The 21,230-nt window shown below is 55.4% G+C and overlaps 1 protein-coding gene and 1 long non-coding RNA gene across 2 annotated transcripts; one reads left to right on the forward strand and one right to left on the reverse strand.

The window, feature by feature from the left end:
• Positions 1-288: 288 nt before the first annotated feature.
• Positions 289-6,520, reverse strand: LOC134476216 (uncharacterized). The gene is made up of 2 exons (XR_010047796.1): positions 6,112-6,520; positions 289-6,026 (listed from the first exon to the last, which is right to left on the reverse strand). It is a non-coding gene; the product is annotated as an uncharacterized LOC134476216 (long non-coding RNA).
• On the forward strand, positions 4,363-20,841 carry Mnt (MAX network transcriptional repressor). Its single transcript, XM_003469675.5, has 6 exons — positions 4,363-4,926; positions 10,201-10,765; positions 11,298-11,339; positions 11,494-11,605; positions 16,985-17,177; positions 17,379-20,841. Exons 1-6 carry the CDS (start codon positions 4,854-4,856, stop codon positions 18,149-18,151), a joined length of 1,758 nt encoding a protein of 585 aa, XP_003469723.1. The 5' UTR covers positions 4,363-4,853; the 3' UTR covers positions 18,152-20,841.
• Positions 20,842-21,230: the final 389 nt, after the last annotated feature.

Genomic DNA, 21,230 nt, shown 5'->3' on the forward strand with positions numbered 1-21,230 from the left:
TGAGCTAAATGCCCCTCCAGTGAAGCATTTTTTATGGAGCACCACCTAAGTTAATGATTTTTTGTATCTAACTGGGAGGGGAGGCGCTCACTCTCCATTTTACCCATTTCTATGAGGCTTTCAAGGACTCTGGACCCCACACTGACCTCTTTTCCCCAGGTCAGACTGGTTTTACAGAGTCAAAAGAAAACCAGGCCATTTCTCAACCGTGTGTGGCTTGGTGACTTTCCATGAAACACCTTCTGTTGGGATGTCAGACTAGGTGATCTCAACTCTTTGAGCTTTGACTTTTGTGAGGTAATGGAGAGGGGAAAGTTCCCTGCCTGGCAAGGGGGAACTTGATCATACCTATTTGATGGGTTCCAGAGAGGTCCTCTAATTTATGTGGAGGTGAGGACTCCTGTGGGGACTTCTGGTTCTGGAGAGCCCACTTCACTAACCATTGGGTAGTTGCCCCACAGGGTCTGCCCGACACAGAAATTCACAATCCTGTTTATTTTTACTGGTGGTGTAGACAGCTTCAGCTGACTAATCCCACCTTTAACCCACTTAATTTCTTTCCACCTGTTCTTAGAGAAGTATGACGAATCTGAGAACTAAAATGAACATGTCACTGTCTTTGCTTGGTACTGTGTGACCATACTATGTCTTGGCCTACATCCAGCATGTTGTTAGAGCACAGATTAACCTTTCTCAATGTGCCTGTGGGGATGAATTCTGTCCTGTGACCTTTTCCTCCCCTCTGGCTTACTGAAGATCTCTAGGCCTTGGCTACCAGGATACCTAGCCTGACACATGTTAGGCTCACAGTAAATATTTGTTGCATGCATGTTGTTGGTGTGTCCCTGAGTGTAGCGGTCTTCTGTCCCTTCCTCTTTTTTCCCGTCCCTTCCTATCACTGCACAGCTGACCTTCTCTCTTCAGTCTTGTGTAATTATGCGGGGAAAGTTCCCTAAAGTCACTAGCAAAAGATGAGAAGTCAGACCTGAAAGGCTGGGACATCCTCTGGGATTTAGAGGAGACAGTTGTACATTTAGCTCCCCTCTGCCCCATGTCATCACTCAGGAAGTCTCAGGGAACCTATTTTCCTACAGCTCTTAGAGCTGTACATGTAGTACTCTTTTGAGATGAGGGGCACAGAGGGGCTCAGTGGATTTGAGCTGAGTAGGGGGTACGTAAGACAGGAGGAGGAAGACTGAAAATAGAAACGCTCCTATTATAAGCAAATGCACAGAGGTGGGTGACTCAAGTTTCCTCCTGGCCCAGTGTCTGTAAGTGCACAGAAGCCATTCAGAGACTGCAGGAAAACTGCTTGGGGATGGCTGGGCTTGAGAGTTCCCCAAACCTGTCAAGCTTTGTGCTGAGCCATCAAAACAGCTTCTCTTCCTCTTGAGTGAAAACTCTTGCCAGCTTCTACCCTGGCTCTTCCTCCTTGGGGCAGGAGGCTGGGACTGAAGTGTTAAACAGCACTGTTCACTACCTGGGACATACTCCTTCTCTCCATAGAGGCCTCCCACCTCACTGTCTACTCCTGACCTGAGGGAAACCTTGATTGATGGGAAATTCTATTTGGGCAATTTCAGGTCCTGTCAGAAACCACAGGCTCAGCAAAAGCCTCTCTCTAAACCTTCACTTTTGCCTAACATTCCCAGGCTGCTGTCCCCATATGACCCAAATAAACAGATGATCATGTGAAGCCAGTAAGGCTGTTTGTTTTAAATAGCAAGCATCACCACTAAGCTCTGGAGCAGATGGGGTATTGGGAACAAGGGAGAGGCCACCATTCAAATGTGTGTTCACCTCTTTTTTTTTTAAAGATAGTATGTAGTGCAGGCTAGTCTTGAATTTGTGTAACAAAGGCTAGCTTCAAACTCCCAGAGATCCTCCTGCCTCGGCCTCCTGTGTTGGGATCACAGGCATGCACCAGGGACACCCTACTTTTAGTTCCTGCTTCCTCCCTCTGAAGGAAAAGGTTTTCAGAATACTGCTACTCAGAGAGGTGCCTATTGAATGGTACAGAGCCAGTTCTTGACAAGAATAGTCAGGGAAATTGGATTTCAGACTCTAGAAGAAACTGCCGGGCTGCATGGGTGCCATGACCACCTTAGGAAAGCAGAGACAGGCTGCATGCAGCTCTCTAAACTGAACTTTATGACGCTAACCTCAAGCAAAGTGAAAAGGCATGAGAATCTGCATATACATCATGATGTATGCTGTTTAACTCCCACAAACACACACCTCCTGCCTACCATACTGCTTTTAAGTTTCCCATTTTCTCTTGTGCAGAAGGAGCCAGACCCAGCCACACCAGGACACAAGTGGCAGACAAAGGGAACAGTGTCTGGGCTAGCACCCATCATGCCTTCCTAAAAAAAAAGACCTCAAACCAGGGAGAAAAACTAGGCTATTGTGATCTAATCTCCCTTTGGTCCACTGTCACCATAAGCTAAGTCAGTGGCACCCAGACATTTGTGTTTCTCCCTGCACAGATCCAAATGCTTGGACATTATACATGCCAAGATCAGAGGCCCTGTGTGTGAGGTTTTTGATTTCTGGGATCTTCTTGTGTGGGGTTTCTTTGCCTAGGATGCACTATGATGCCCTCAAAGGAAAGCAGCAGAGCCGACAAGCGATCATCTCTACAGGCTTTCTGGCTCTTCTCCAGCCAGTCCCTGAAATGGGCATACATACCTGTGGGTACAGTGTGGATTGGAGGAACTGGCAGCACGGCCTACCTCAGCAGTCCTCATGAGGGTTTGCTTTGGCATTGTGTAACGGTGAACCTCAGAATCTACAAACTGCTTACATCACCCCATTCCCAGGGTTAACCAAATCTGCGGTCTTAACAGGTCCTCTGGCTCAGGCTGTGACAACAGAACTGCACATGCTCCCGGATGCCCCAAAATATGCTGTCAGGCAGCTGGTATCTGTCACTACCAACGTTGCCAGTGGTGACAGTGTGGCCTCCAGCCAAGAAGCAAAATAGCAGGGCTGGGTTTCAGGCAATTTTTGTTGCCCCATATCACAATGTGTCAAGTGGTCACCCCTTCCTGCCCCGCAGTTTTAGATTCCTCCTTGGCTTTCTTCTGATTCGGGGCTCTGCCTCAGAAGTAACATCACATTATTGCCTAGGGGTCAGAGATAAACGCTCCTCTCCGTGGGGCGGAGAGCGGCCAGAATACTGAATGATCTTAGACAAGTCTCTTCCTGTCTCTGAGCTTCATTTTCCTTATAAGCGAAGGAAGAGGATCTGGGCAGGCCCAACTCAAAGATCTAACTTTCTGGTTGCGCGCCTGGTGTACCCAAACACTATCGCTAGGAAGAGGCGGGCGGGCGTGCCCCAGGAGAGAACGGCCACAGCCAGACGCAGCAGCCCCGCCCCGCCAGAGCCCGCACCCCGCCCGTGGCCTCGGTCGCCCAGCCGCGCGCGCGGGAGGGGGGGGCGGGGGGTTGGCTTCCGCCTCCACGTTGTTGTTCCCGATTTGGGCCACGCCCCCTTGGCCTGGGCTAGGGATGGTTCGCCTTGACCGCCGCCGCCCGGGCCTCAGAGCAAAGGGTGGCCTCTGGGTTAGTACTGTCGGAATCTCTACTCGTATCAAACACAAAGACAAGAATTTAGGGGTAGGGAAGAGAAAGACGTGGTTTTAAATAGGGGGGTGGTAAGCCGTAGAGGGCAGGGTACGGCAGGACTGCGGGATTCCCCTTTAGGTGTCTCACCCTGAGTTCACCCCAGCGGCCCCATCCGAATCTGCTGTACCCTCGCAGAAACTGGCCCTTTAAACAGAAGGCTGGCGGCGCGGGGTGTCCATGTGGAGCCGCTCCATGCCGTGTTGTCCTGCCCTCCCATTGGCCGGCGGCCCGGTGACGTAGCCTAATAGGATGCGAACGCACTGCGGGGGGAGGAACGAAGACAAAACGCGGAACCGGATTACTACTCCGCTCCCTCCCGCCTGATCTATCGCAGCCTGCTGTGGTCAGCTCCGCCCCGGGGCGGATCCCAGAGTAATTGCGACCGCCGAGTGGTTGCGGATTTAGGTCGCGGGTGGGTGGGGAACGGAGGTCTAAGAGTCAGGCCAGTCTCGCCTGTCGTCAAGTTTCCCTGACCTGGAATATCCTTATCTGAACTAACTTAAATTTTTTTGAATTTTCGACCCTTTCTTCTCTCCTGCAGGACAGATTTTGGTTGTGAATGACCCAATCATGCGCCCTTTGCTCAACTAGTGTCTCGCAAACCGAGCGGGGCGAGGCGGGAAAGCGGAAATACATTGAGCAAACCTGGTTTCATAGTCTCCCACCCCCACCCAGGCCACGTGTGCGCGCCCGCGCGCGCCCCCTGGAGTGGGCGGGATCAGCCTGCTCGCGACCCCGCCCCTCCCTCCTCCAGAAGCCAGGGCCCTGCGGGTGGGGGCTCCGGTCCGGGCTTTGGCTGCGGCCCCGGTGTAGTAGCGGGGGCGGCGGCCGGGGGCAGCGCGACTCCTTCCCTTGTTGTGTGTGTCGGTGCCTCCTCGCCATCTTGTTGCAAAGCCCTTTCTTGTCGGCGGGACTCTTGGAGGCCGCTGGGCGGGAGACATCAGAAGAGAGCAAGAGAGGGAGGGGAAGGAGGGAGGCAGTGCCGCCTTTTTTTTTTGCATCGATTTTTCAAATTTGCAAATTTATATTTTGCAAATATTTTGGGAGACATTGATTTTCCTGCCCGTGCTCTCCCCGTTCTTTCCTGTGGAGTGCGCTGCGCCGCCCAGTCCTGTCGCCCCCCGGAGGTGATCCCTCCCTCCTGCCCGCCCGCCAGCCTGACCTGTGCCTGGCTCGCGGGCCGCATCTTCGGCCCCGGCGCGCCCCCGGCCGCTCTCGGCGCGATGAGCATAGAGACGCTACTGGAGGCGGCTCGCTTCCTGGAATGGCAAGCGCAGCAACAACAGAGAGCACGTGGTGAGCGGCCGGGCTGGGCCCCTGGGGCACGGGGGAAGGGGAGGTGAGTGACCCTGGGCCACAGACCCACGCGAGACTGCAGGCAGACCCTCTTCCCTGGCAGCCGAGAAACTGGGCTGTGCACAGCCCTCTGAAAGAGCCGCCGCCCGGGAGGAGTGATGTGGGCAGTTAAAATAATTAATGAATTCATTAACATGCAGCGAGAGACCCGGCTTCTGCCGGCAAACCCCGGCTGCTTAGTACCCCTGTGCACCTTCCACTGGGGGCTTCTTTCGCGTGGGCCGGCAGCGCCCTCGGTCGCTTTGAAGAGCCGGGGAGTGGGATGGAAGATGGTGTTGCGTGGGGGAGGCAGACCCGCGTGCGTGTGTGCACAGGGAATGCGTGAAGGGTGCCTCGGGGAGAACGGATGCACGGACGTGTACACGGACGTGTGTACAGCACACGAGTGGGCGTGTGTGTAACAGTGGGGGTGGGGATTACTCTACGCGGAACAGTTCTCCGGCTTCCCCTGCCCTGGCGGGAGGGTTCGGGGGGCGCTCCCGGCAGATCTACGCCCCGCTTGGGGAGGAGGCGGCCTTTGCAGAATGAAATGACATCGCGTGTCTTATGATCCTGGCCAGCCCCGCCTGACCCCGCCTCCCAGGGCTGGGTTGGGTCGCGCATCAGGGGTTTGGGTGAAAGCCGGGCAGATTGGTGTCTGCAAAAAGGCCCGCGAATCACTGGGGACAGCCTCTGGGGACCCCTCCCAGATCCCCGCTTTAGCCGGTGTGGAATGTGGCGTGTCTGTGCGTTCCAAACCCGCTCTGGGCTGGAATGTTGCGTGTGCATGCGTTCTAAGCCAGTTGGTTACACCAGGTGATGACGTGGACGGGCCCCGCCTCCGACCACGTGCACGGGGGACACTCCCGCAGGGGACGGCTTTGCCGGGCCCCTCCTCGAAGCCTAGCGCTTGCCTGGAGGCGGGGCTTGGGCGGGGCTGGTGAGGGGCTTTACCTGGGATTGGGCCTTGGCCGCTGGGCCTCTCCTAGGGAGAGGCTTTGCGCTGGGAAAGAAGAGCTGCACCCGCCTTTGGTGGTCATCTGAATCTCCAGTATTTAATCCTGAGGCAAGGAAAAACGACAGGGTCGCAGGGTGATAGACATACAGAGTTTACATCTTTCCACTAAACCCCCAAAACATGCTCACCAGGCCTTCCCGGCATTGTCCCTTATCACGCAGTGGAATGAGCTGGGCTGAAGAGGAGCAAACTTCGGCGCTCCCGTATGAGCATTTTAATGCTACCTAACCCCGTACGCCCTTGAGAGTGGTCCTTAGATTCAGGGTGCTGCAGAAAGGAGGGCTGAGGGGAAACACCTGCTTTTCTGTGTTGTGAGGGCCTTAGCCTTGTCCCAGTTGTGTGCAGTTTCTGTGCACTCTTGTGTTTGCTTACAACCCACCCTCTAAACCCCTCGGCGCGTCGGTTGTGGTAGAGAGTGCTTCGTCCTTCTTTCCTTTCTCTCTGCCTATTGTTGCTTCAGTGATGAGTCATGCAGGAGGTAGTAGTGTGTGTTATGAGCGCGCGCGAGCGCGCGCCTGCAGCTTTTGCGGCGGCGGCGGCGGCGGCTGCTGCTGCTGCTGCTGCTGCTGCTGCGGCTGCGGCTGCTGCCGCCACCACAGCAGCGGGCAGCGGGCGGGGAGGAGTGGAGTGGAGCAGGGGCAGCCGGCAAGGGCGGGAGCAGTCTGCAGGCCTAGTAGTACCGACCGACTGGGGGTTTCAAGGTCAAGAGTCACTGGAAAAATTCAAGACCTAGATGCTAGGGTTTTATAGAATTAATGGGCTAGGACATCTGCCTACACACCCCTCCCCCCACCCTTGGGTTCCAGAGTGGGGCCAAGCAGTGAGCAGCACTAGCTGTGACCCGTAATATCCTGTGTGGAGGTATTATTGTGCGCAAGGTTTGGAGAGACTAAGTCACCTGCTGCCACTATCGACACAATTAAAAAGTGCCGGTGTGACCCACCTGTGCTCTAGGTGAACAAGACTGACTCTGCCCTTGCCTCCAAGGGAGCCTTCATGGTTTCACCCTCCCCTAACCTGAACCCTGTATGGCCTCACTGGGGAGGGGAGAAGACCCCCACTGTCAGGTCTCTTGCCCTTGTCCCATTTAAGGTAGAAGGGGATGGATGATGTATGCAGCTCTACCCAGAAACTGCGAAAACTTCTTTCCCAAGAAGTCGCAGAACCCTACCCCACCTCCAGATGCGGAGAATGGGGACCCAGCAAGTTTTTCTGCTCAGTGGGCTTCTTGGTGCTGGGTCAGGGGGTTTTACGGGATCAGGCGGCGCTGGAAAGCCAAAACTTCAAGAATTCATGTATCCAGGTGGCCAGACATCTTCCAGGCAGTTGAATCTTAAGGAGTCAGGCTTTTTGCCCCTTAAAGTTCAGTCCTCTGTCCTGAAGGAAGAATGGAGGCAGTGAGAGTGGGAAGTGAACCTGCTGACCAGAACTGTCTTCCTAGGCTATTTACTTGATGACCACCTCTGAACAGGAATCTTCTTGGCCATTCTACCTTTCAACCTCAAGGGCAGTTTTCCTGGCCCAGACCAGACAGTTCGCTTACATAATGAACCCGAGAATGTGTGTGCCTGTGTGAAAAAGGAAGAAAGGACAGGGCCATCCTGGTGCTCAGCAGGACTTGGCCTCAGCCCAGCATTCATGGAAGTGACTTGAATTGGACCCTAACTGGAGAGAGCTGGCCAGGTTATCCAGTGCCCTGACCACATCCTGTCCTGCACCTGCTGATATGCAAAGCTTCTTTTTACACATGTAGAAGGGGACAGTTTCTGTGTACTTTTTGGGGTCACCCAGTGTGGACCCCTCAACCACCAACCGTGTGCTTGCTGTTTTGCTGGACCACAGTAGCGTGGCAAAGTTTCAGACCTCAATGCCAGGTCTGTAACTGGACTGGAACCTCGGGCCTTGGGACACCTTGGAGGCTGCAGCGTCTGGGTAGGGCCAGGCGAGAGTATCCCCATGCCTGTGTGTGTGTAAGAAGGGCTTTAAAGAGTCTCAACACCGGCTGCTCCTGGAAGAGGCCCCACCACTTCAGTGTGCTGCAGGTGCACTGGAGAGGTCCCTATGGGGTGGGGAAGCATCGGGAAGCTCTGACAACTGGCTGTGGCCTAGGGCAGCCTTTTCAAGGTTTGTCACACAGAGCCAGGTATGGTGGAGCTTGGCCATTTACCTGAGTCTTTTCTGGCCGCTCTACTGTAAATCTGCCTGGCTTTCTGGAAGGGAGAGGAGGGGAGGAGTTTGTCATCTTCTAGGTGAACTTTAGGCTTGCTTTGAAATAGGCTTTGCCTTCAGTTTGAGTTCCTTCTGCCAGTGGAGCACTTGCCCAAGATACTGAGTTTGTAAGTCAAAGGAGTGGGGGTGGGAGCTGTGTGGCGCCTTGTCCTGGGAAAATGGACCATCCATAGCCCTTGCTGGGCTTGACAGGGCCCGACTGGAACTCATCAGGCTTCTTTGCCACTATTTTGGGGGAGGCTACAGAGCTTCAAGTTGGTTTTCTCTGGTGCTGTAATAAACCAGTGCTGGTGGGAGAGGTCTGGGAGAACAAGGTCTTCCCTCATTGGCACAGGCCTGTGCTGGCCTGGCAGCTCCTTCTCCTGAAGGGCAGGGGACATAGGAAGAGGCCCCCTGACTGACAACCCTGAGCCCCAGCTGCTGGGAAACCTCTGAGCACTTCCCTTCAACTTCCTCCTTGGCCTCTTCCCTTCCCCGGGGAGGGGCAAGGCCAGCAGGCCTGTCCTGCTGTGGAGCTGTTGATTGGCCAGGGGGCCCTAGCTGCTGAGCCTGTAAGACTGTGTGTATGGGGGGGGGGGTGTGCACCCCTCCTCCCTAGGGAGGACTTGCACAGTGGAGTGTTTGGGGCGTGGCTGCCAGCCAGTGCTGTCAGCTGTGTTAGGTCAGTGGCTGATGAGGGCGGAAGAGGGCTGGGCTGGGGCTGGGGATTTAGCTCAGCGGCATAGGCACCTGCCTTGCAAGCAGGTGGTCATGAGTGGTCATGAGTGGTCATGAGTTCGATCCCCCGGTACTGATTAAAAAAAAAAAAGAGGGCTGGGCTGGTTGTCCAACTCTTCCTAGCCTTGGGGGTGGCCCTGAGCAGGGACAAGCAGAAAACCCAACAGTGGGGTTGAGGGATGAGTAGGGAACTGTGGGTGAGGGGTCCTCTCACCTTCCTGCCGGGATACGGAAGGAAGTGCTGGGTGAAGGTGGCCTGAGTCCATGGTTTTTTGCATGGTCTCTGCTAGAGAGCCCAGCTTGCCTTCTTTCTCACTTTTCCTGGTGGCAGTATTGGGAATAGGGTTTGGGAGGAGAGAAATGAATCCCAACACGAGCAGGGGCAAGTGTGTTTATTAAACAGTCCTTGAGGGAATCAGAGGTCTTAAATTAAGATTCAGTGTAGGACAGCCTGGGCTGCAAAGTGAGTTGAAGGCCAGCCTGAACTGAGTAGGAAGATCCCATCTCAGAAAGCCCCCTGCCCCCCCAAAAGGCCGATTCAGCCTAGGAGTCAAGAAATTTTGAGCCATTTCCTCATGAAGAGAAGGTAATTTCCTACCCTGCCTGTGACATGGGGCTCTTGTGGGGATCCAGGGTCATGGTGATATAGCAAGTACAGAGCATTTGGCAAGGTGTCAGGAGACTCGTTGTGACTCTCAATAAATGACTTGGGCCCTCTTAGGTTATTTATTGCATCTGAAATGAAGGCACTGCCTGCCCTATAGAAGGTTCTTGGTACCTGTGGTGGAAGGCCTTCCACAGGAGCTGTGACCTGTCAGTACCCCCACAGTGGCTTCTGCACCCTTTCAGGTCTGGCCTCTGTCCAGCTCTCCATTCCTTATCTGTCCTTCTGGGCTCCTCAGCCCCCTTGCTCCTGACTTGCACACATCAGTCCTCTCTCATTGCTCCTGCCCTGCCGTTCTATGGCTCCCTGTCCTTCCTCCAGCCTGGCCTGGGGTCCCCTGGTGTGTTTTGTTCTACCCTGCCCTGGGCTGTGAGCTCCCTGTTGGCAGGAGCCAGGCCTGCTTTCTTTGTGCACTGCTTTCTTGGATGTGACCTTACCCGGAGCCTGGCTAGATACAGTGGCACGTGTGTGCCATCTCCCTGGGCAGGGGTTCACTGAGCACTGACTAAGATAGGGTAAGAGGATATCTCAGGGTCAGAGAAGGTAAAGCAGAGGCCCAGGCTTGTTAGCCCCCCTGAGAGTCCCCTCCTATATTCTCTCTGCATAGAGGAACAGGAGCGACTTCGTTTGGAGAGGGAGCGGGAGCAGGAGCAGAAGAAGGCCAGGCTGGCACATGCCCTGCCTGTGGAAGAACCCCGAATTGAGGCACCACCCCTGCCCCTGTCTCCCCCTGCACCCCCACCAGCACCCCCACCACTTGCCACCCCCACCCCATTGACTGTCATTCCTATACCTGTAGTGACCAACTCTCCCCAGCCTCTGCCCCCACCTCCACCACTGCCCCCTGCAGCTCAGCCTCTGCCCCTGGCACCTCGGCAGCCTACCCTGGTCAGCACCCCCGGACTCAGCATTAAGGAGCCTGCCCCGCTGCCTGCCAGGCCTCAGGTGCCCACTCCTGCTCCCCTCCTGCCAGACTCCAAGACCACCGTTGCTCCCACTGGTAGCCCCAAGCCTTTGCAGCCCCTCCCCACGCCCATCCTGACCATAGCACCGCACCCCGGAGTCCAGCCTCAGCTGGCCCCCCAGCAGCCACCCCCGCCTACGCTTGGGACCCTGAAGTTGGCACCGGCTGAAGAAGTCAAATCCAGCGAACAGAAGAAGAGGCCTGGGGGGTGAGTGGGACGCGGCAGAGTCGGGGCTGGTGGGATGGAGAAGAAAACTTGTCTACACCCTGGGCTGTGTGTACCTGGGTCTCCTGCCCCGCCCAGGAGCGCCTCTTCTGTCTGGACACTGTCAGGCTGCCTGTTTCTCTTCTGGGAATGAATGGCCATTGCTCTGTTTTCAGGCTTCTGTCACCTCTGACCCCTCCTGCCTGCTCACTGCTCCCACCCCGCCCCCACCCTGCCTTTGGGCAGAGAATTGGACTATGGGCCTTTCGGATAGGGGGCTTCTGCGTCAGTCCCAGGTCACTTTGTGTCTTTAGAGTTGGGTTTAGGGTTACAGAGGCTGTGGATTATTAGTGATGCCCTGCAAGGGGTAAACAAGGCTTTGAACAGGGCCAACATAACACCTCCCTCTGCTGCTGGCAGACAGAATGTTGGAGACTTTCTAAAAGCCTGTGGCATTGGGGCGGGGGTGGCAATGGGGGTCAGGAAGGCTGCCTAGTCGGGCCCTTCCTGAGCCTCCTGTCTGTCTGGGTTTCAGGATCGGAACCAGAGAAGTCCACAACAAATTGGAGAAAAACAGGTGTGTGTGCGTGCGTGTGTGACTCTGGGCCCACCCTCCCGTTCCAGCGCTCCCCCTGCCCTTTGGTCCCCAAGGCTCCCCTGGACCTTCCCTCCCGCCGCCCGCCCCTGCCTTCCTGGCTGCTAGCTGACCAGCGCTCACCCCCTCTCCCCAGGAGGGCCCATTTGAAGGAATGCTTTGAGACCCTGAAGCGCAACATCCCCAATGTGGACGACAAGAAGACCTCGAATCTGAGCGTGCTGCGGACGGCGCTGCGGTACATCCAGGTATGGGGGAGGGGAGCAGCGGAGGGCGGTGCCGAGCCGGCCGCTGCGCCTGCTTCCTCTAGGCTGCACAGTCCTTCCCTCCCGCAGCTCCACCCCGCCCTCCCGCAGTCGCCGGCTCCCCCGCCCGCCTCCACGCGGGCGCTGAGCACATGGCCGAGCTGACGTCAGTGGGGCTCCCAGCCCAGGAGGGGGCGGGCGGAAGGGCGCGCGCGTGCGCGGGAGGGCGGTTGCCGCGCTCGGGTTCCCGGTCTTCCCTTCCCCCGCGCGGCGTGTCCACGCGGGCCTTTGCGCCCGTGAGACTCAGAGGCTGTTGCTGTGGGTTTAGGGCAACCCAGGCGGCTGCCGCCCGATCTCGCCTTGCTAGGGTTTGCATTCAGCGGGTGAGGAGTGCAGCGGGCGGCGCGCCCGGCGCCTCCCCGCCCACAGTGCCTGGGCGGGAACCGGATTTGGCCCAGTGGCTAGTAGAGGGGGGGTTGGGTGTGGCCTCACGTTCATACTGCGACTCGCAGGTTAAGCCCCTACTTTTACTCCTAAAGGATTAAGAGCCTTTCGGTGCGCGATTAACGTGCTGTGACCCCAAGTTTGGGAGATGGGGATTGCGGCGGTGTGACAGCACTGTCACTGAATCTTAAAACACGTTCCTTCCGCTTGGCTTAATTAAAGGAGTCCCCTTTCTTAGGGAACCCACCTGGCTATGTCTCCTCCCGTTGGGCTCTGGCTCTGCGCTGCAGATGGAGGAGCTGCCAGATAAAACAGTTGCCATGACGGCCCCGAGTTTCGGTTTCCCTGGAAACTGCGGAGGGCTCCGCGTGCCGGGGAGCCCGTAGGGGGAGGGGAAGGGCAGTCACGCTTGGCTTCCTCGGGCGCCTGGGAGCGGTTAGGGCAATGGGAGGGACTTAGGGCTTCCAGCCGCGTTGGGCGGGGCCAGCATGGGTTGGGTGTGCCTCAGCCCACTTGGGAAGCTTTGGGGGGCTGGGCGGTGTCACAGCCCCAGTGGGAGGAGTGGAGTGGTAAGGACAGTCAATGGTGTGCTCCCACACCCCCTTCACTTCCACAGCCAAGGTCATAGCCTTAAAGTAACGAGCCTAACTTGCTGGCGGTACTGCTTCGCTGCGCCAGCCAGCGGCTCCTTCCACGCCTCCCGCAAGCGCGCGCCTTTGCGCCCGCCCTCCTGGGCCGGGGAAAGGGGCCTGGCTCGCCTCCAGGTAGCTTCCCGGCAGCACGAAGGGCGGAGTCAGGTGTGTGGATTGGCTTAGCTGAGCGTAGGGCGGGGCTTCTGGGCCCTCAGAGGGTGCGGTGGGGCGAGTGACGCAGCAAAGCCGGTCCGCGTGGGTGCGCGCGTGCTCCGAGAGGGGCGGGACACCCCACCCCACCCCCCGCCGTGACCCTGGTTCGGGTTGCAAAAGGTTTCCGCAAAGCTAAGAAAGAAGAAGGGCCGGCAGCTTGTTTTCAAGATATTCTTGCAGAGTTGAGGCTTAGATGAAATTTTCTTCTCTTTAGACACACAGCCTCATCAAATCGCTGTGGATGTGCTGTGACATTTTTGTTATGCATATTAGTTTCCTCTTGTATTTGATGATTTGAAATAGGAAAAATTTTGCCATAGAGACGTTAGGATTGGGATTTTTCATATAAGTAGTTTGCAGCAGTTTGAACATGAACTTAATAGTAATTACTGAGAAGAAGAAAGGATGAAATGCCAGGTTCCTCTATATAGTTGCCTGCTTGGAGAGAGGACCCCTGCGTAACGCGTGGATTTGAAAATCAGAAACAGATCCTGTGGGAGCAGCAGAGCAGGACTAGGCCTGATCTGAGTAGGGAGTGGCAGTGATCCCTGGCTGTCCTAAGGAATGCTTGTTTAGGTGCTGGTAATGAGAGCAGAAACAGAGGAAAACTCAGAAGACTTGTAATCCTCCACTTACCAACACTCATCGGTTTATTCTTTCAAGTATTTTTAGCTAGGCTGTAGGTGTGCTTCTCCTGGGCTGTGCCAGGGAGCCCAATAGAGCTAGGAGTGGCAGAATCTGTTTTGGAGCCAGGTGTGGTGGTGCACACCCATAATCTCAGCACTCAGGAGGCTGAGGCAGGAGAATGGCCGTTAGTTAGAGGCCAGCCTGAATTACCTAGGGGAAAAAAATGGTTTTGGGAATTTAGGGAAGTTGTTGAGGAAAGGATTTTTAAAATGAAGCCTGTAGAGTAAGTTAGGATGAATGAAGCAAAGTAAAAGACAGAGCTCTGCACAGGCCAGAGTTTTTCTAGCAGGCAGGAAGATAATGTATTTTTGAAAGTACAAGGTGGTTAGAAGCATTGCCATGCAGAGATAGGGAATGGCAGGTGTTAGGTGAGAGTCAAAAGTTAGTCCTGGAGATAACAGTGCAGACTGAGGACATTGGTAGTGAGTTGAGGAGGCTGTGGGAAGGTAGTGGTCCTCAGCTAGACTGTATAGCCTTGTTTGGAAGTGGTAAAGAACTTGAAGCAAGCCCTGGTGAAGTGGAAAGACAGGCAGAACTCAGGTAGGCTCGCTCTATGAGTAAAGCATGTGCCTAGCTCATGTGAGGCCTGAGTTTGAACTCCAGCACCACATAAAATAAAAAAAAACCCAAAACAGAGCAGAGTGGACTAAAGTTAGGCCCCTGTGGGGACTTTTCTGTAGGGCTGTGGGGAACTGGACTAGGTGAGAAGAGGTTATGGCCCCTGACACAGAAGTGTAGCTTCACTGCAAGTGGGCAGAGATCAGGCTGGTACTTCCAGCCCCATACCACTTGCTTTAAGTGAGGGCTGAGTCATGGGCCTGGCGCTGATATCACCTCATCTGATGTCATGCTGAGCTCTCCAAGGCACAGCCAGCTAGCAGGCACACAGGTACATGTGTGTAAGGCAAAGGAAAGTCTTTCCTGCTCTTTCTAGTAGAAATAAGAAGAAACAGGTGAAACAACACCAGGATGGTGGAAGAGGCTGTGTGTGGTCTTGGATTGGTGTCACATGTCAGAGCCAGTCTAGCTCATGGCTGTGTCTGGTTGTGTCACAGGTGTGATGGTTTGAGGTATCTGTCACTGGTAAGGTCAGAAATACTGGAGAAGCCTGGGCAGTGGGCCTGGCAGGTGGTCAGAATTGAAACTGTTGCCCACTCAAGAAAAGCTGTAAAGGAAGGAAGAAAAAAAAAAAGAAAAGGTGCTACACAATAGCAAAACTGCCTTTATCCAGAGGGACAGGTTTTCAGAGTTCCTGTGATCCTTGGAAGGAGACACAGCACCTAGCACACAGGCCAGGAAGAGGCACACTGCAGTGCTGGTCACTGCTAGGGCTAGGGGGATGGACTGACTAGAGTAGTCTTTACCTTTACTGTAGGGTGGGCAAGGACGGTGTGTTGACTTGGACAGACTGCAAACATGCACAGGACTCAGTTCACTGGTTGCATGAGCCAGTGTCTGACTAAGCCCCAAGTCTCCTGTTTCATGCCCAACTGTGTGGTATAAACAACTGGTCGTGGTATTGCATGCCTGTAGTCCCAGCACTTGGGAGGCTGAGGCAGGAAGATTGTGGCAAGTTCAAGACCAGCCTTGGCTAGGAAATGAGTTCTAGGCCATCCTGAACTGCACAATGATTTTTGGTCTCGAAAAGACCCCCCCCCCAAAAAAAAAAAAAGTATAGTTTAGGTGCTAAGAAGTGCTCTGAGGCAGCTGGCTGAGGAAAGACTGAGGTGGCAGCCAGGTGTGGTGTTGGAGCAGGAGCATTTGAGGCCCATGGATAAAGAAGGGAGGATCCAAGTGTGAGCATCCTGGAAGACGGTTCCAAGAGAAAAATTAAGCCAAGCTGGAGTTCAGGATGAGCAGGGCCCATGGGTTTTGCATCTGGACGTGACTGATTGGCTTAGAAGCTGGGTGCTGGGGATAGGTTGAGATAAGGCCGCCTGTCAGGTGGACATAGCAGTCCCACATGCCTCCGTGGAGAGCTGCGCACAGGAGGTCTGGGAGATGTAAAGCGTGAGGCTCATCAAGTGTCAGTCAGGACTTTTGTGTGGAGGGGAGCCCAGAGGGCCACTGGAGCTGCTGCTGATCCTCTCAGAACCCAGGACGATGCTGCAGCGTGAGATACCTGGCACTCGACATCTGGCTGCCTGATTGGTGGAAGGTTGTCCAGACTGCCCTATCTTGTCTGTTTGTCTTCTTATTTTTTTGGTACCAGGGATTGAATTCATGACCTTGCACTTGACCAGGTAGGTGCTTATGCCACTGAGCTAAATCCCTGGCCGGCCCTTCTTTTGGTTTTTTGAGACAGGGTCTTGCTGTTTGTTTTGGTTGTTTGTTTTGTTTTTTTTTGTATTTTTCCTTTTTATCAGTACCGGGGATCAAACTCACGACTGCCTGCTTCCAAGGCAGGCGCTTATTCCACTGAGCTAAACCTCCAGCCCCAGGTCTTGCTATTTGGTCCAGGCTGCCCCTGAACTCACTGTGTAGCCCAGGCTGCCCTTGAACTTGTGGCAGTCGCCCTGTTTCAGCCTCCTGAGGGCTGAGATTATAGGTCTGTGCCACCATGCCTGGCCCTCTTGTGTTGTTGGTGAAGTGAGTGACACTGGCATGGCGGGATGGGCTGACCTGAAACTTGTGGATAGACAGAAGCCTCTCCAGGGTGCTGAGTCAGTGGGTGCTGTTCAGCTAATTTCTTCGTGGACATTGGGCCACATTCCACAATTGGGAGTTCATACTGGGGAGTCTGTGGGAAGGTGCTGGGTAGGGAGCCACGTGTTACCATGTAGTTGAGAGGTAGTGCAGGTGGGTGCTGTGGGAAGTATCCTGGATGTCAGAGCAGGGTACAGAGCCAACAGCCCCTGGGAAGGAGATGGAGGCAGGCCACGGAGCAGAGAGGAGGAACGGATGCTGTCCCAGAGTTGGGTGGGTCATCTTCCACTGTGATGTTCTGACCAGAGGGACAGGTGAGGAGTTAGGTGAGGGAAGGACAGAGTTATTTGGGCTCTTGGGAGAGGAGGTTCCAGGGAAGGATGCCTGGGACACTGGTGGAATGCAGTGGATGGTGGGAGAGGCCTCGGATGTGAGGAGGAGAGATAGGGCGGTCTCTTCCCTTGAGGTGGTGAAGGCTTTGGGACCAAGACAAAGTATGGCAGGCTGCACTCTGTATTTGAATCAGGGCTAGCTTGGCTCTGCACCTGCCTAAAAGTCCTCTGTGCCTCGGGTGCTGGGCCTCATTGGGCAGAGCTGTGGGGCAGGAAGCAGCCATCATCTCTAGCCGTCTGTTTTGGGAGTCCTGTCATCCCTTGGCCTGGTGATTGCACACTGATCTGTGGAGGCTGGCAGGTAGGGGCGGGATTTGAGGTCACAGCTGCTGCTCATAGTGTTCTCTGGTCCCTGCCCTGTCCCTTAGTCTCTGAAGAGAAAGGAGAAGGAGTATGAGCACGAGATGGAGCGGCTGGCACGGGAGAAGATTGCCACACAGCAGCGGCTGGCAGAGCTCAAGCATGAGCTGAGCCAGTGGATGGACGTGCTAGAGATTGACCGTGTGCTCCGGCAGACGGGCCAGCCTGAGGACGACCAGGCCTCCACCTCGACAGCCTCTGGTGAGCCCCGGCCCATCCCCTCTTCCACCACCCTCAGATACTCTCTCTGCTACAGATTTTGTCCCTTGGCCTTTGTCCCTTACCTAGGTTTTCGCCTGCTAGAAAATATATCCCCTGTCCAGCTCCATTGTATCCCCAACCCCCACCAGCATCTGTTTCCCAAACCTTTCTGACCTGCGTCCTGGCCCATGTTCCCCACAGAAGGTGAGGACAACATAGACGAGGATATGGAGGAGGACCGGGCAGGCCTAGGCCCATCTAAGCTGAGCCATCGCCCCCAGCCGGAGCTGCTGAAGTCTGCCCTGCCTCCCCCCAGCACCGCCCCAACGCCCTTGCCTCCCCACTCACACCCGCACTCGCATTCTCACCCAGTGGCGCTGTCTCCTGCCCATCTGCCCGTGCAGCCGCAGCCTCCACAGCAGAAGACCCCTCTGCCAGCTCCTCCTCCCCCACCAGCCACCCCAGCCCAGACACTGGTACCAGCTCCTGCTCATCTGGTGGCCGCAGCCGGGGGTGGCTCCACGGTCATTGCTCACACGGCCACCACGCACGCCTCAGTCATCCAGACTGTGAACCATGTTCTGCAGGGGCCGGGGGGCAAGCACATCGCCCACATCGCCCCCTCGGCCCCCAGCCCTGCTGTGCAGCTGGCACCTGCCACGCCCCCCATTGGCCATATCACAGTACATCCTGCCACCCTCAACCATGTGGCCCACCTTGGCTCACAGCTGCCCCTGTACCCACAGCCCGTGGCAGTGAGCCAGCCCGTGGCTGTGAGCCACATTGCCCACACACTCTCACACCAGCAAGTGAACGGCACAGCAGGGCTGGGGCCCCCAGCCACAGTCATGGCAAAGCCAGCTGTGGGGGCCCAGGTGGTGCACCACCCCCAGCTGGTAGGCCAGACAGTGCTCAACCCTGTGACCATGGTCACTATGCCCTCCTTTCCAGTCAGCACGCTCAAGCTGGCTTGAGGATGAGGCCACTCAGAGGCCCCTAGTGGGGGCAGGGAGGGGCATCTGTTCCCCACTCTCCCACCCACCAGCTCCACACATTCCAGCCAGGCCCATGCCCGCCCCACCCCCAGGCCTCCTAGGGGAAGGGGGTGCAGAGACTCTGAGCCAGGGGAGTGAGGTGCCCCCAGGGAGTTGGGTGCAGGACAGGGGTTACTGTGCTGCACCAGGACTCGATAAAATGATTGGTAAAGATGCACATGGACTTGCCACCCGTCCGGCCTGGTGCCAGCTCCATTGCGCTCCTGCCTCCCTACCCTGTACCCTGAAATCAGTGTGAAGTGCTGTCATGTTCTCTGGCTTCTCCCTCCCCTGCCCCCTTCCTGTGCTGCTGCTGCTATTGCTGTGTCTGGTGAGGTGACTGAGTGCCCAGGCCTCTCCTCTCCAGCCTCAGTGTTTTCCTAGGCCTTTGGATGGATGGGGGGCAGGGGACACAACAGAAGTCACTTGGCAGGAAAGCTGGGTGGAGATGGGGTTTAATGAGGGGTCCTGCTCTGAGTAATGGGGACAGATCCCAGGACATGGCTGGTCTGGAGTTTTGTCCAGATAAGTGGGTGCCCGGGCCTCTGGCCCACTTACAGTTGCTGTGACTTGATAACAGTAGAAACTACTTAAAACAGTTGTCTGTCCACAATAAACGAACCTGGGCTGTTTCGAGGCTTCCCAACTCCTGCTGCTGGACTCCTGGCCTCCTGAGGACAGGCTGAGACTGGAGCTCAGGAAGGTAGAGCTTGGCTAGCATGTGAACCAGCCCTCCACACAGCCAGGGTGTGGAAGGAGCACTGCTCTGGACCTGTCCTAGTCCTTGGGCTTGGCATTTTACCGCTACAAGGTGGTGAAGAGGCGGGTCCAGTGTTCACTCTCCTGGTTCCCCAATTTCTGCTCAGTGTGGCACATTTCCCCAAGGAAGGGGGCTGTGGACAGCTCTCCAGCCTGGGAGGCTGGGACCTGCAGCTGAGCCTGATCCTAAAAACTGAGGAGCCACATTGTCATTGAGACATCAGGAAGTTAAAATGCAGGTGCTTGGCCAAATCCCTAAGCCCCTTCCCAGAAAGGGCCTATAGAGGGTAGCTGGGCCAAAGCTGGGAATTACCGAGAGGAGTGACTGCCTGTGTCACCTTCTTCAGGGCCCCATTTCTGCAGTGGGCAGTGTAGGTGTGAGAAAAGGGCCTTGGTTGGGCTAAGCACAGGGCGAGCTTGGGGTAGGAAGTGAGGGGCCCTGAGCTGGGGGACGCTGTGGTCCTTGCCTCTGCAGACTGCTTTGGCTTTTATGTGGGTATTTATTACAAGTGGCCTTGTGTCAGACACACTCAGTTACATGCACGCATGCACATTCAGCTGCCCACTGGACACTCACCAATGGCCTTTCAGTGTAAGGGGAGGAAGCCAGTGTTCTAGATGTGCAGTTTGCACTTTGGAAAGGGGGTAGGTGAGGAAACCAGGAGGGGAGAACTCAGGATCCTCTAGGGTGCCTTGCTGGCAGGCACTGAGGAGGCTGGCACGGGTCTCCAACACTTTGTCTCTTGAGATAACTCCTTGGAGGCCTAGGGATTCCCAGTTCTTGGAGACTCCCCAGGGGATGTCTGTCTCTCCTGAGGAGGGTAAAGGGCAACCTAAGATTAGGTCTCCACCCTGCTGCCCCAGCCTAACCATCTCAGCCCCCAAGCTGGCTGTCTTCCTGTAGCTGCGGCCACCTCCACCTTGGCTCTGGGGGCTGGTTCCACTGTCCTTGTGACAATGGGAAGCAGTCTGGTGCTGGCAGTCAGAGAACTTTGGGGAACCTGCCCCACCCCTTCACTTCTCCCTTCATCCTGAGGACAGTTCCAGAGTTCAGACCACCTTGTTGGCCAGTTGCCCTCAGGCTGCACAGATACCTCATCATCGCCAACTCTCCCCATGCCCCTCCCCCAAGTGGGGGTGTCCAAATCTAGTGCCGAATGACTACGTCCAGATTGGTGACGATGGGTGTTGTTGCTGTTGTTTGTGTTGTTTGTGAACGCTGTGACGCCGTGTGCCCAAGTGGGCAGCCACCTCCCAACCCTTCCTTGGGCATCTCCCCCGAGAGCTGTTAGGACCATATCTGTCCTCACCCTGTGGGACCGCCTGGCCCTTCCCTCCCTAGCCCTTCCAGCCTGGGACAGACACACAACCTTACCTCTCATGCTTGTACTTAACCTTGGGTGTTCAGAGTGGCTTGCTGGCTGGGAGTCTTTACCTCGGGGAGAGGGGGAGGGTGGTTCCTTGGGGGGCCAAAGAAGGGCAGGGAATGCCTGGACTGCAGCGGGTCAACCAGAACCCCTGCTCTCTGGAAACAGCTGCTTCTCCCCCATCCCAGGGTCCCATCCCCAACCCCCAAAGAGGTGGCCCTTGTTTACAGTGAGGACTCGGTCACTGTGTCTCCGTTTCCTGAAATATAAACTGTAGCGACCCCAGACTGTAGAGATTTTTATGTGTTTGGATACATCTGCTGTGTGGGAAAAAAATACAAAAACCCTAATTTTGTACATATTGTATTTTTACTATTGAACTGTATTCTAGTGGCTGTTCATGCTCCAGGACTTTAGGTATTGAGACATGAATACTATCCATGTAATAAGCACTTGCCTGGAATAAAATATAAAGCTGAAATAAAACTGCACTGAAATCTGAAATGGAGTTGCCAGCCTGCATTTTTTTTTTTTTTTTTTTTTTTTTTTTTTTTGCAAAAAGAGGCGGCAGGCTGAAGGGGAAGCCATCCAGCCTGAACTAGCAGGGGACAGCCTGTCTTTAGCCCAGGATGTTTGGGGGACACGGGCTGAAAGTTAGAAAAAGACTTAAGACTGCCTTTTCCTGATCCCTACGGCTCAAGCTCTGAGAGTTAACTCTGGTTTTCCTTACGTGTTTGGAAAGCTTTATACTTCCTCGAACAATTTCTACAGTCGTTTTCTTGTTCCATCAGTTAACAGCCCAGTGGAGTAAATAAGCCAAGAGCTTGCCCCTTTTGGCTGATAAGGAAGCAGGCCTGAGGTGGCCAGGTGACTTGTAAAGTCACATGGTTGCT

Source organism: Cavia porcellus, unplaced genomic scaffold (assembly GCF_034190915.1).
Source record: "Cavia porcellus strain 051 isolate PalLab524CR breed Dunkin Hartley unplaced genomic scaffold, mCavPor4.1 scaffold_6, whole genome shotgun sequence".
Taxonomy (NCBI): Eukaryota; Metazoa; Chordata; class Mammalia; order Rodentia; family Caviidae; genus Cavia; species Cavia porcellus.